At 58.1% G+C, this 13,113-nt stretch overlaps 2 protein-coding genes across 2 annotated transcripts in view; one reads left to right on the forward strand and one right to left on the reverse strand.

Annotated features, from left to right (window-relative positions):
* Window positions 1–205, forward strand: part of AURANDRAFT_67741 (hypothetical protein) — a gene marked incomplete at both ends in the record, with an annotated part of 22,837 nt that extends 22,632 nt beyond the window's left edge. The window contains one exon of the mRNA XM_009043282.1: window positions 139–205. Within this exon, the coding sequence (XP_009041530.1) occupies window positions 139–205 (67 nt within the window). The remainder of the gene's footprint in view (window positions 1–138) is intronic.
* Window positions 206–6,279: 6,074 nt separating this feature from the next.
* Window positions 6,280–7,440, reverse strand: AURANDRAFT_12050 (hypothetical protein; the record flags this gene model as incomplete). Its single annotated transcript, XM_009043308.1, has 2 exons — window positions 6,280–6,831; window positions 7,006–7,440. Coding segments are annotated over 2 exons (987 nt in total), but the record flags the coding sequence as incomplete, so codon positions are not given.
* Between the last annotated feature and the right edge of the window lie 5,673 nt (window positions 7,441–13,113).

A 13,113-nucleotide genomic window follows, 5' to 3' on the forward strand; every position in this document is an offset into this window, starting at 1 on the left:
AGGGGTCCCTTACAGATTTTCGCCCACCAGATACGACTGCGGCAGCTGTTGGGAATCAGGGCTGCCTGGCAGAGGATCTGCCTCACTAGGTCCAGGATGACTCTCCGTCTATTACAGTGCGGGACGCAACTATAGCAGGGTTAGAAAGTATCAAGGATGGAACCAATACATTTATGGAAACAACATGGCTGAATATGTATCATAATGGTGGAACCAATACTTAATATCGCATAAAGCGAGATGGAACCAATACACTCGAATATGCATGATGGAATCAACATCCTCATATGTATGCTGGAAACACTATGGGTGAATATGTATGATGGAACCAATATCGAGAGAGCGACGGAACCGTACCATGTCATGAACTTAGACCCTGGCATATTCACGATTAGCGATTGGTTCCATCATACCACTTCATACCATGCTTGTTTCCATCATACTATATATACACCCTTATTGGTTCCAACATAATAATTTCTCTAGTAAATAAATTTCCCTTTTATTAAACGCTCCCGCCGCTAGTAGCGAATAAAGATTGAAGGTGTCCACTTTGAGACGCGCACGTGGAGCCCTGAAATTCATAGACCCAACGAGCTTTAGCAGCAAAAAGAAAAATGAGTGAGATCATTCTCGGTCTCGGAACGCAGCGAACGGAGGACGGACTGAACAGCTGCGACGCATCAGAATACGGCAGCGACGCGTTGGACGCGGACACGGAGGTGGGGGAAGATGTGCTTCAGCAGGCCGCGGCGCCTGATCTGGAGCCTCGGGGCGACCCTGAGAACGACGACGTCGTGCCCGAGAGACGCGGGAAGCGGCGACGCGCGGAGGATGCGCAATATATCTTGCGCAGATCAACCCGCGCCAAGGCACCCGCTTCCATGAAAGAAGGCGCCATCAAACTCTTGGCATTTACCGCANAACAATGGACGACGGAACTCAAGGGAAAACGGTTCACACCCCCAGAGGGTACGCGCAGCAACATCGCGAAAGTGTGCCGTCAAAGGGCGTCGTCAGAATGGGTCGTGCACGCTGGGCGAGTCCAATGTCCGCTGTACACGGTCCTGGAGCTCGCCGAAGACGAGAGCTGGTACAAGGAGGCGTACGGCATCTTTAACAAAAGAAAGTTTGGCCTGGGGGCGGTGCCGGAGAATGGCGACCGCGTCACCAAGTTCTACCACAAGGGCAAAGCGCACGACGGCAGCGTCACCAAGATATATCGCGCGGACGTGAAGTATCGGCGGGGAGGGCAGACGCGGCGGATGAAGCTGTGGGAGATCAATTTTGACGACGGAGATTGGGCCGAGCTTTCTGAGATCGAGGCCGTCGCAGCGAGACAAGCATACTTGCGGCGGACCCGAATGCCGACTCTCTTCGGGAATTAGTTCCATTTCGATACTTAGTGTCACCCTTCGACACCTAGTGTCACCTGGCCTGCATCAAGTTTGGCATTGCCTCATAGGGGAACAATCTTGTAATAGCAAGAGAACAAGAAACAGCATGTTTGATTGGACGAGTGTGCCTCAAAGGGATCTGGGCTCTCAAAAACCACATTTACTCGAAAATATTCCATCTGTTTCCATTGCGGGTTGAAGTGCTGCGCAAATGTCAATAAGTATGAACACTTCACTGCAGTGCTATTCGGCTTGGATCGACATTCGCACGCGAGTTGGCACAGTCATACATTAAATTGAAATCCGTCCAAATATTACACCTTCCCGTGAATGAACATTATACAGCTGGATGTCAATTGACTTTCCCTGACATTTTGGCAGGACCAAATCTCGACTTGTCAAAGCACGACTCATAGTGAACTTTGTGAAGTCTTCAAATTTCGACTGAATTAGTATGGCGAAAGGGCCCTTTGTAGCTTCTAGCGTACGCGACTTTGGTGGCGGCGTCTCCCTGGGGATTCCGCGTGCGGCGGTCGCGGCGAACGGCGACGCTTCGGAGGCGTCCAAATGAACTCGTTTTTCATTGGTCGTATATCACCATTCAAAGAGATCTTGGGGAAGCCCTAAGAGGCCGACGGCGCGTCCGCTCGAAGGGCGTGGCGGCTTGCAAGCGAATGAGCGCCGGTCCACGCCCATGCTTCTTAAATGGATTTAGGGAGAATCGGTCTAGTTCGCCATGTCTTCCCACGCGCAGGAAACCGCCATCCGCTTGACAGCTCGCGGCGGCCGAAGCGCGATGCGTCGGCTCACCGAGCCGGCGCTCGATTCCGCCGCGAGAACGCTCGCCTCGCCGCGATGGCCTCGATCTCGGAAAGGCCGGCGCGATCTCCGTCGTCGAAAGCGACGTCCCACAGCTTCATGCGTCGCGCCTTCTCTCCCGGTCGGCGCTGCACGTCCCCGACCGTGACCTCGGCGACGGTGCCGTCGTACGCTTCTCCGTCGTAGAAGAACTTGGTGACGCGGTCGCCTTCGCCCGGCGCCTCCCCCGACCCGAATTTCTTCTTGTTGAAGACGCCGTACGCTTCTTTGTACCATTCCTCGTCTTCGGCGAGCTCCAGGACCGTGTACAGCGGACACGGGGCGTCCCCGGCGTCCACGACCCACTCCGACGACGTCCTTTGGTAGCGCACCTTCGCGATAGCCTTGCGCAGACCATCTTGATCCGTGAACCATTTTCCCGCGAGTTCCTTCGTCCATTGCTTCGTACCAAACGCCAAGAGCTTGTTCGCCGCTTCTTCCGCGATGCGAATCGATTTTCGCGGCATGGTTTGCTCGGCGCATCGGCGCTTTCTTCCCGTTTTTGCGTCGCTTCCTTTCGCGCGGCGCACACGTCCTCGCGTGAAGCCGTAGGCCATGCCCAACCCTCCGATGACAACGCCGAGGCCCGCGATACCTCGAGCGAGCTTACGTCCACTCATCTTCGCTCAATAGTAGCGTGTTCAGTGGCGCCGAAGCTAGAGGTTAGACTTCTACAAGACTTAGTAGTCATCTACAATAGAGAGGTTCAGTTTTGCTTTGGATGATCTTTGGAATAGACCACTGGCGTAAAAAATAGTACACCAGGGAGCAGCCCAGCCGCTCGTGAAGCATGAAGCATGAAGCCGCCGTCGTCGCTGCCCCCCCGGCCCGACCATGGCGGGCCCGCTGCTCGTCTGGGAGTCCGGCGCGACGTTGTCCGTGCACGGCTTGACGGCGGCGCATTCGGGCTCCCGTCCCATCCAGTGTCGGTTGGCGGCGGCGACTTCAGGTCGTACACGAGCACGCTGGTTCGGCGCCCCCTGGCATCTCTGGGTTCGGACCCGCGAGGCCGCCGACTTCCGCGTTCGAGGGGGGCGCATGACCGTGCCGCGCTCCATGGAGGCGCGCTGGCTCGAGACTCTCCGCGGCGCCCGAATCGCTCGCCGCCCCGCGGCGGGCTTTCAGGGCAACCGCGTGCACGGCCGAGACCCACGGCGTCAGCCTCTGCGGCGTGGGCTACGCCGAGCCCAAGCAGACCTTCCCCGGCGACATCATCTGCCGTACCTACGCCTTCGCCGAAGACCTGGCGCGCGCTGTCCAGTCCCGCGCGCCTCGCGCGGGCGTCGACTTAAAACACCGGCGCATGTGACATCTACGGGCGCACTCGTCGGTGGGGGAGAGCCAAGGGGGGCGCCGCCGCCCCCGGGCCGACGGCAGGTCTTTCAGACCTCGCCCTGGCCCCGCTAGACGTCCCCCTCCGCTCAGTCGAATCAACTGTGCTTAAACAGTTCATGAGTCAACCGATAGACCATTGATCGAATGGACTTTCTGAGTAGTCATGAACAGTGATTATGGTGGGCGCCAAAACACCCCCTGGCGACCCTCCCGCTGGACCCCAGCGCATCAGGGGTCCGTCCAACATGTCCTTTGGAGGACCAAAGCTGAAAAGCAGCCATCCATGCCGAAACTCGGCTGTGGACGGGCTGCCGAGCACGACGCGCGCCGCGGCTCAAACCTGGTCAACGACCCGAGAAACGCGCATTGGGGACACCCGCGACCGCTTCGAGACCCTCGCAGACACCCCTCGAGTGCCCCAGCCGCGTAGATCGTCCTCTGGGCCCGGCGCTGACCGCCACGACCACTCGGAGCGTTCGACGCGCGCCGCCGGGGCTGCCACGCGCGCGCGCGTAATCTCGGACATGAGCAATCCGCGGCACGCGGGGAATCTCATCGCGGCACTGTCCCTTCGCGATTCCCCGAGCGCCGCGGATCGATCGATGCCCCAGGACCGACATATCGCCCCTCGACGCGTCGAAATGGCCCGGATCCAGAGGCCCCGTTCGCCCCGAAATCGTGCTCGTCTCTCGAGATCGAGAGCGGCGCGTCGAAGATCGCCCGCCGGCGCGGCGCGGGCTCGAAGGCCGCCGGGGCGCCCGGCGGACCGAGCCGCCGAACGCGGCCGTCAAAGTCGGGCGCTGCCCATCGGATCGGCTTCCCAGTGCGCTGGAGCAGCTAGAGATCTTTACGCCAGTGGACATTGCCGACTGTTGAAGGTGCCGAGCACGGATCTCTACTCCGCAGGACGCCGGGCGCTCGGATGCGCCGAATGATGCTATGGTCGTCTTCGCAGCCCCTCAACTCCGCGAATACGCCGAGATGGGCAACGATCTCAGCAGCTGTATGGACCGAATGCGCACGGATGACGCGCCGGTGAAAACAAGACATCTAGGCGATTCGGTAGGGACTCAGACGGGCGGTTACAGGGAGCGAAATGGGGCGCGCTCGACTCCCCCGACCTCTTAAAGCTGTTTTCGAGCCCACGCAGCACCACGGATCGTTTGTCGTCACCGAGGGGTCGTCTGGTTCGAAGGGTTGGGCAGCGAGACTCGAAATCGTCGATTTCGTCTGGTCGCGGCTCGGGCGCCGCGGCAGCCCGACACCGCGAAGGTTTTTGGCAGCCCCAGCTCCAGGGACGCGAGGAGGTTACCCCACGCCATCCCCGTGTCGACTCGTTCCATCGCCTCCAGCTGCGTCACGCCCCGGGCCGCCAAGGCCTCCTCACGGGCTGCCCCGCCCCCGCCCCCCGCCCCCGCACGCAGCCTCCATGACGCGCCGCGCGCACCGAATGTCGATCCCACGGCGCGGGGGAGCTTCGCCGGCGGGGGGCGGTGGCGGCCCCTGCCACACGCTGGGTTCCCGAGCCCCGTCCGCGAGTTTCTAAAAATCTCCCTTCGATGTCCAAACACGCTTTGGCACGTCCAAAAACCATGGTCCAAACAAGCTTTGGACGACCGCCAAACACGATGATGACGTTCACTTTGGATGTTGAATGTCCAAAACAACATCCAAAACATCATCCAAAAAAACTGAACCTCTCTAATAGTAGAAGATTCTCCCTACTTCAGTTGAATACACCATATTGCTAACTAGCGCCCGAGCCTGCGGAAGAGCTATGGCCGGGCTCGTCGAGAAGCCGGACCTCCAGAGCGGCAAGGAATCTTGTGTGCTGCTCGTCGCCCTGGGGTCTTTAGGCGACGCCCTGCCCCTCGTCGCCCTCGCCGACGCGCTCTGCGGGCTGCTGGCGCGCGTGCGCGTCGTCGTGAGCGCCGAGACCTACGCGCGCTCGCACAGATCCTGGATGACGACACGAGCCTTGAGCGCGTGTCGGCGCTGTCGCCGGCGACGGGCGTCTCCGGGGGTGTCGCGGACGGCGGCGACGCCGCGGCGCGCGCGTGCGCCGCGAGTGCGGAGCTCGAGCTCATCTACGAGGCCGCGCTGCTACTCAAACGACCGGCTGATTTCCCCGACAGCTATCGCACGTGACGGGGCAGGTGGCGATGACCTCATCCACATCCACGACGCCGGCGAACTGGCCGTTTTTGGCGTCTTCGCAGGTGTCGTGCCCGCCCGTCGCCAAGATGAAGGCTATATCCGCGCATCCAAAGCCGAACCACGTGGCATCGGGATCGTCCACGCACGCAACGGTCGGCGCGGGGGGCACGTGCGGAGTCGGTACCAAAGTGGGCGCTCGGGTGGACGTCGGCGCCGCCGACGACGTCGGTTGGCTCGACGGGTTCATCAAGCACCCCTTTTCGCCGCGTCCGTCGCCGCCCGCCAATTCTTCGAGACAGCACGTGACGACCCCGGCTCCAACCAGGCCGTCGAAGGCCTCGGGGAGATCCGGCGTCTCCCCGTCGCAGCACTTGTTCGCGTAGAGGTGAACTTCTTCGAGCTCGGAGGCGTTTAGGAGACTCGGGGGGAGCTCGGAGACGGAATTGACCTCGAGCCAGAGGCCCTGGAGCGGGTTAGCCACGGGGGTGTTATCGTAGCGTCTTTTGCGCCCGACGCCCTCCGGGAGATCTAGAAGCTGATTGCCCGCGAGCTTGAGCTTCTCGATGGATCTCGCGTACGCGATGTCCTCGCTGATCGTACTAATCGAATTGTACTGCAAGTCCAACTTTCTGAGATGTTCTAGCTCACCGATGGCCTCGGAAACGGTCTCGATCCTGTTGTACGCGAGGTCCAGCTCCATCGTCGCGGAACTCGATTCGTTGACGCGAGGTCCGAAGGTGGTCGGCAGCGACGTTATTTTGTTGTTTCTCAGGAAAATGTTCGTAACAGCGCGCTGCGCTGGATTGAATGTGGCGTCTTCTTCGGTCGATGTAAAAAGGATGTTTCTCATCACTTTATTGCTCTCGTCGTAATCGAATTCGACTTCTCGCATGCGGAACCCAAAATATTCGCACGCCTTTTGACTGGTAAGCATCGGCGGGTATTCGGAAAGCTTGTTATTTTCAGACCCGAGTACGATGAGCGCCGCGCTAAAACTGGCGGGGAGCGTCTTGAGCTTGTTGTCGGAGACGTGGAGGTGGTAGAGTCTGTGCCATTTCGCGAGGCCCCACGTTTCCGGCAGCGCCTTGAGATAGTTCCCCCGAACACTGATGTACATGGGGCAATTCCAGTCCTCCGTACCAACCTGGTCCGACCGTAGCTCGGGCAGCACCTTGAGATTGTTGTAATCCAGGAACAACGTGATCGACGGGTATCGGGTCCATCCGAGCGCTCCGGCCGCGCTCGTGCCGGGACCGACATCCACGAGCTCGTTATATGCCAGATCAAGATCATCGAGGCTGATGAGATCTCCCATACAATCCGGCAACCCGTCGAGGAGGTTGCGCCGGAGCTTGAGCGTTTCCAGCTCCGCGAGCGCGCAGACGGCCGACGTCAACCTTCCGTCGATGAGATTGCGGGATAAATCCAGGGTTTTCAAAGATGTCAGCTTGTCGAGCCATTCTGGCTGGTCAGGAATCTGATTCATCGACAAGTCGAGGTCCAAGAGCTTTGTGAGTGGTCCCAAGTCGGGAACGGCGGTCAGGTCGTTCCCCGTCGCGTGGAGCTTCAAGAGGTCGGTCAATTTGAGCAGGCTATCCGGGAGCTCCTGCAAATGGTTCCCGCTCACGTCGAGGCTTTCCAAGTGCCTCAAATCCCCGAGGGAATCGGGCAGGACCGCCAGCTCGTTCTCCGGCGCTGCGAGCGATTCGAGCAGAACGAAGCGCTCGACCAAGTCGCCCACGTCCCGCACGCGCGAGCCCGTGAGATCCAGTTCGCGCGTGTTATAGAAGCGACTCGTGAGGTATTGGGGCACTTCATCCCAGTTGCGATGGCGGCTCTGGAGCGTGCTCTGGGCGCAGACGACCGTCCCCCAGAGCGTGTGAATCGCGTCGCTGTGCAGGCTCGCGCCGATACCCTGCTCTCTCCAAATCTGAGCCTCCCACAACGGGCAAATGCCACGAACACCGCTTTTGCACTCCTGACAATCCCCTCTTTCCATATTGGCGCCCTCGGCGCAACCGAATTCGCTCGTCGAACCTTCGTGCCCTTTGGGGAACGTCCAGTCGAAGGCAATCGTCTTGCAGATATCGCTGACGAGCTCGTATCCGTCATCTTCTTCGGAGGCCGATGCAACGAGCGCCGTCACCGCGATACCCGTGGCGAGGCTGAGGACCCATACGACGCCGAGGGCAAAAATGCTCCTGCGCGATGTGATGGATGTTTCCTGCTTGCCTCCGAAGTCGGTGGTCGAGCTGGCGACCTCGTTGCGTATGTCGGAGGTGCCACCGTTCGCGGCCTCGACCCGAGGGACGTCCGCGGTCTCGGCGTCGTTAATCTGCGAAGCCGCGTCCGTAGTGTCGATATCTAGCTCGGGGGTAGACGGCTTCGGGACGCTAGCATTCTCCACGTCACGCTCCAATACGCCGTCCTTGCTTGAGGACAGATTTGCCGCCTTGCTCGAGTCATCTTTGCTTGGGATCGCGACAAATAGTGGGCTATCCATGTCAGCCTTGCTCGAAGGCGCATCGAACAGCGGCCTGTCCGTGTCGGGTTCAGGTGCGTTCTCCTTGCTTTCTTTGTACGAAACCAGAGGGTTCGCCGCGTCAGGCTCCGGTTCGCCCCCCCAATTAGTCGCACCGCGCTCGGGAGCGACTGCTTCATCCTTGCTCGAGGACTCGAGACAGCCCGATTCCTCGTCGTTTGCGTCGGGAGACGAGGGAGCGCCGGCGGCGATTTTCGCGAGGTGATTCCGGCGGTACGCGACGCCCTCTTTTGCCCCGATCGGGAAATGGAGCAAGAAAGGGATGAACGGGAAGACGTCGAGAAAGATGTCGGCCACGGAGTTGGACACGAGGATCGGCGGCAGATGATCCCCGAGGACTCTCGCGTTCCTCGCGCTTTCCATGTGCGCCACGGAGAGGGCCCAGAACGCGTACGCGAGCTCGAGAACCGCGTCAAGGATCACCTGCCTGAGCGAAAATCCACGGAACACGAGCAGCGACGCGGTCAAGCAGCAGTTGATTATGAGAAGCCATACCTACGGCCAGTTTTCTTTCAAAACGCTCGTGTGGTCAGAAAACGCCGCGCCGCGCCAGGATCATGATTGCGAGCCCTTCATCCCCTCGCATCGCGGCGTTGGCTACGATGACATGGTACTCTTCCGAGTCTCGGCCGCGCATCCAGAGCTCGATGGGGTCCAGGCCGCTCCAGCGCACAACCTGGTACGTCTGTACGGCGATTTCGAGAATCTCGAAAACGATGATCAACGTGACAATCGAGCGCTTGCTTAGGAAGACCATGACGACGACAATTCCACTCGCAGCGATGCCGAGGATCCCCGAGGGGCCGGACCCCCGACCGGCGAAGGCCGACAAGCCGACTACCGCGACGAGCGTTCCAAACTCTACCGCATTTGGACCGATTACCTCCAGGCCCTTGACGAACACCGTGCGACACATGGCGTCGCATTGGAATTTCTTAATTTTGGCCCGCTCGAGGCCATAGAAACGCTTCCAACCCCGCGTCATCTGCCAAACGACGCCCAAGCTCCAGAAGCCCAGCGCAAAGTAGAGCGCGGCGGCGACCAGGACTGCCGCATGCTCGTGATCGTACGCGAGCCAACGGCCCTGATATCGGTAGTTATCCGAGTGCAAATAGTCGTAGTCGGAATTCGGCATGTTCTTGTCCGCCCCGAGCGGGAGGTATCCGGCCCACATGTCCGTGTACGCGTCCACTCCGGCCGATTTCCACGAGGACATGATCTTGTCCCGCCATCGAGACCTGAGTCGGATCTGACCGAGGAGGCGAGAAGTGACGCCGCAAAGCAAACCTGCGGTTCCTGCTCAAAAGGTAAAGCGCGATCGCATTCGCGGCGAGGCCGAACAGGATCGCGGCGACACCTAGGAAGACGAGAGGAAAGAGGACGCCCACGGGCCCGAGTGACTCGTAGAATTTCTCAATGTGTAACTCCTGCTTAACCTCGTCGACGTGCCCACCATCATGCGCATCAATAGCCCTCGACGGGATTTCTGCAGAGGGACCCTCACACTCGACTCGATACTTTCTGCTGCGCGTGCTCATCTCGTTCAATCGATGTCCCGGTTTGCCGCAAGCTCCGGCGAATCAGGACGTGCGGCGGTCTATTCGGGCATAGACTACAATAATAGCTTAGCTAAAGCTCCACGGCCGCCGGTGACGGCCAAGACGGCCTTTTGTGGGCACAGTCCCAGCCCCCCCAGGACACCTCCGGCCAGTGTAACCTGCAAGAATCCAAGTATCCTTGACGACGATGAGAACAAAAGAAAACCGTAGAGGCTAAGAAACCAAAATGCTACGTGTTGGGATTGGCTTCAAACTGGCCCAGAGTATCATTAGCGCAGCTGCGATGAACCGCTGGAGTGGATGCGGTTTAGTGCGACATTGGATGCACAACCGCTCTTCCTTCCCAGCGGGCTGGACCCACATATTTAAGCGTGCTATATCGCATTCGCAGTTCGGTCAAGATCTGATTGTCCTAAGCTTGACTCACGCATTGAATAAGGGTATTCAAGAGCCATTTTCATATATAGATCTTGCCGCAAATGATGCCCGAAGAGGATCAAACACATATCTACTTGATGCTTGTTTTGGTTGGACAGGAATCTGTGTAGAGCCGAACCAGATGTATGGTGCAGGTATCGTGGCGACACGCTCCTGTGCTCTCACCGAGAAATGTGTCTCGAACAACAGCCGCGAGGTTGAATTCATGAACAATTTTTATCTGGGACACATCGTTACTCGCAATTTACAAAATGTAATTATGCGCTGCACAACGTTGCAGAATGTTCTCGACCATCATTCAACACCGCCATTTTTTAAGGTAAGCAATCCCGCACCCAAAGCTCGTATCTCGTATCTATCATTGGACATCGAGGGGCACGAGCTGCAAGCTCTTCAGGGCGTCGACTGGAATAGGACAACCATTGATATAATTAGCATCGAGAATGCTGGGTTGGAGCATATACGATACCTTTCTAATTTTGGGCACGTGCCTACAATGTGCGCGGGTATCGATATGATATTTGTTCGGCATCAGCTACTCGATGCGACATTGTTGTGGTACGCTGAAAATCGGGCGCAACTTCATCCGCTCTGCGTTCAAGCAGACATCTCGAAATGTAAGCTCGGTAGTGGCAGTGCCAACTTCTTCGACTGCTCATTGAAAGTTGGATTCTGGAATTCTTGGCAATGACGTACGCTCCACCAAGTATACGGCGTGGGCCCGCCTCGCCAGTAAGCGTCCCACCGTCAACTTGGTTTCATCCACAAAAAGAGGAACAACGGTTGATCAAGGGAGTTGCTCTCGCGTGCACTAGCAGGACGCACGGTATTTCACGCGCCCTTCCCGGCAGCAAACAAATACCTGCAGAGACGTGGCAAGGCCGGCAAGCGGTTGAGATTCTACCGCATGGCAAACAAATTATCAAGGGGGACCCACCCGATATTGCGCTCCCGGTACCATCTTCGGTGACCTTGTATCTCAGAGACCGGGCTAACTCAAGCCGGAGAGCAGGCGTAGCTACATGATCTCCTCCGAGTGAGCGCGCCCGAGCTTCACAAACAGAAATCGCATGAACCGCAATGGCAAGTCTTGAAGGGACTTGAAGGGTGCCTCATACACGAATTCATTTAAAACCACACAGCCACCGCGGGCGCCTCACAAGGAGCTGCCGCCAAGATCCTTCAGCCGTCCCCGTCGCTACGTCGTCTAAGCGAGCGTTAAGCTCTTCCTCCGGAGGTCGCACGTACTCCGGAAATAATGACCTCTGCGATCCTGAAATGACAGGAGCGATCGCTGTGTCTCTCATGTTCACCATTCAAAATCTCAAGGCGACACACAATGGTCTGCTAAGGGCTATTTGAAATAATGCCACTTTGATCAGGGGAGGTGTCTTGTGAGGACTACCACCGAGAATGCCTAGTAGAAACTCAAGGATAGCACGGCACTCTGCGGAACCACCTGCTTTCGCCGTCACTATCGCTCGAATCATCTTCATATGCCACTTTCGCTTTTTCGGTTTCTCTTCGGGCTTTTCGCGTTTTATCACAATCTCGTCCTCAGATGACGAGGATCGTCTAAAACCCATCGTCGAACTCGAACCAGTCGTTGGAACTGTAATCAAGAATGTTGCTGTTCACGTCTTTGTGCTCGGTACCGTCGTAGCGATTGAGGTAGGTGCGTGTACGGGAAACATGTAGTACCGCCGTAAGGCAATTTTTCAAGCCCAACCACCACTCTCCTTTGGCACGGGAGAAGCCCACCTCACGCTGGCGGAGGTGGCTGCGCCGTCCAAGCGCGGTCCGTGGCCTCCATTCCTGGCATTTACAATCAATCGAGCTCTGCTTCCCCTTGGGGGGACTCACCTTGCCTATTTTACTTCGAGCTAGTTGGAGCTTCGAAAGGCCAAATGGACGGAAATAGACTTCTAAATGGAAGGACTGCACTGAGCGCGGAAGCTTCAGCGTGGTGTCATGGTGTCATGGCAATGAATGTCACTTATCTCCCCATATCATTAATAGGGCAATTGAAGACTTGCAATACACTACACTCCAACTCAGAAACTGGAGTCCCGGCGCCCTCGATTGGCGGGCGCTCCACACGACAGGGCATCCGCGCGTCGGCGTCCCGGACTTTCGCTTTTTCGGTTCAGGGAAAACAACTAGACGATTCTCACGCACCAACTGGTGCACCGCCCGACCGATGTTATCCATCTGCCGTCCCGGCGAAAACTTCCTCACGTCTAGGGGCAGGTCCCCACGAAATATCCGAGAGTCTCAAAGGCTAGCCTTTGCAGCACCCCTGGGAAGGTGCCGCGGGCAGGCGGGTTTTCCGTGAAGCCCACGGCCGCCGCCAGAAACGCCTCCAGCGGAAGGCTCCCACCGCGGCCTGTTCAATGAACGGGCGCCCATGCAGCTCCCGGACCGGCGGGACTGGGTTGGATATAAGCATGGCCGCCGTCGCTCGGACCTACACTATGCCCCCCTTCTCAGAAAAATCCCACCGGCGGGCTGCTATAGCAGCGCCGGCCAGATAAGAGCATAAGGAGCGAGTATCGACTGGGCTGCAATAATAGCAGCTCATTCTCTCTCTCCCCTTTGAGCGCTACTTTCCTGGCTAATCGAAGATTAGCTGTACCGCTATTATTTATCACGACTTGAAGTGACCGATGAGGTCCTGATGAGGATTCTTCTCTCACGCGTCGAGAAACCTTTCGAGATCTGCCGGGCAACATGCCGTAAACCAAGCGATTGATACGCGCGCGCGGCGCCGAAATCGTCACGCCCCGCGGAGCCGGGTTTTGACGCGATGGGGCTGAANCTGGTGGTT

The sequence above is a fragment of the Aureococcus anophagefferens genome (genome assembly GCF_000186865.1).
Source record: "Aureococcus anophagefferens unplaced genomic scaffold AURANscaffold_49, whole genome shotgun sequence".
Lineage (NCBI taxonomy): Eukaryota > Pelagophyceae > Pelagomonadales > Pelagomonadaceae > Aureococcus > Aureococcus anophagefferens.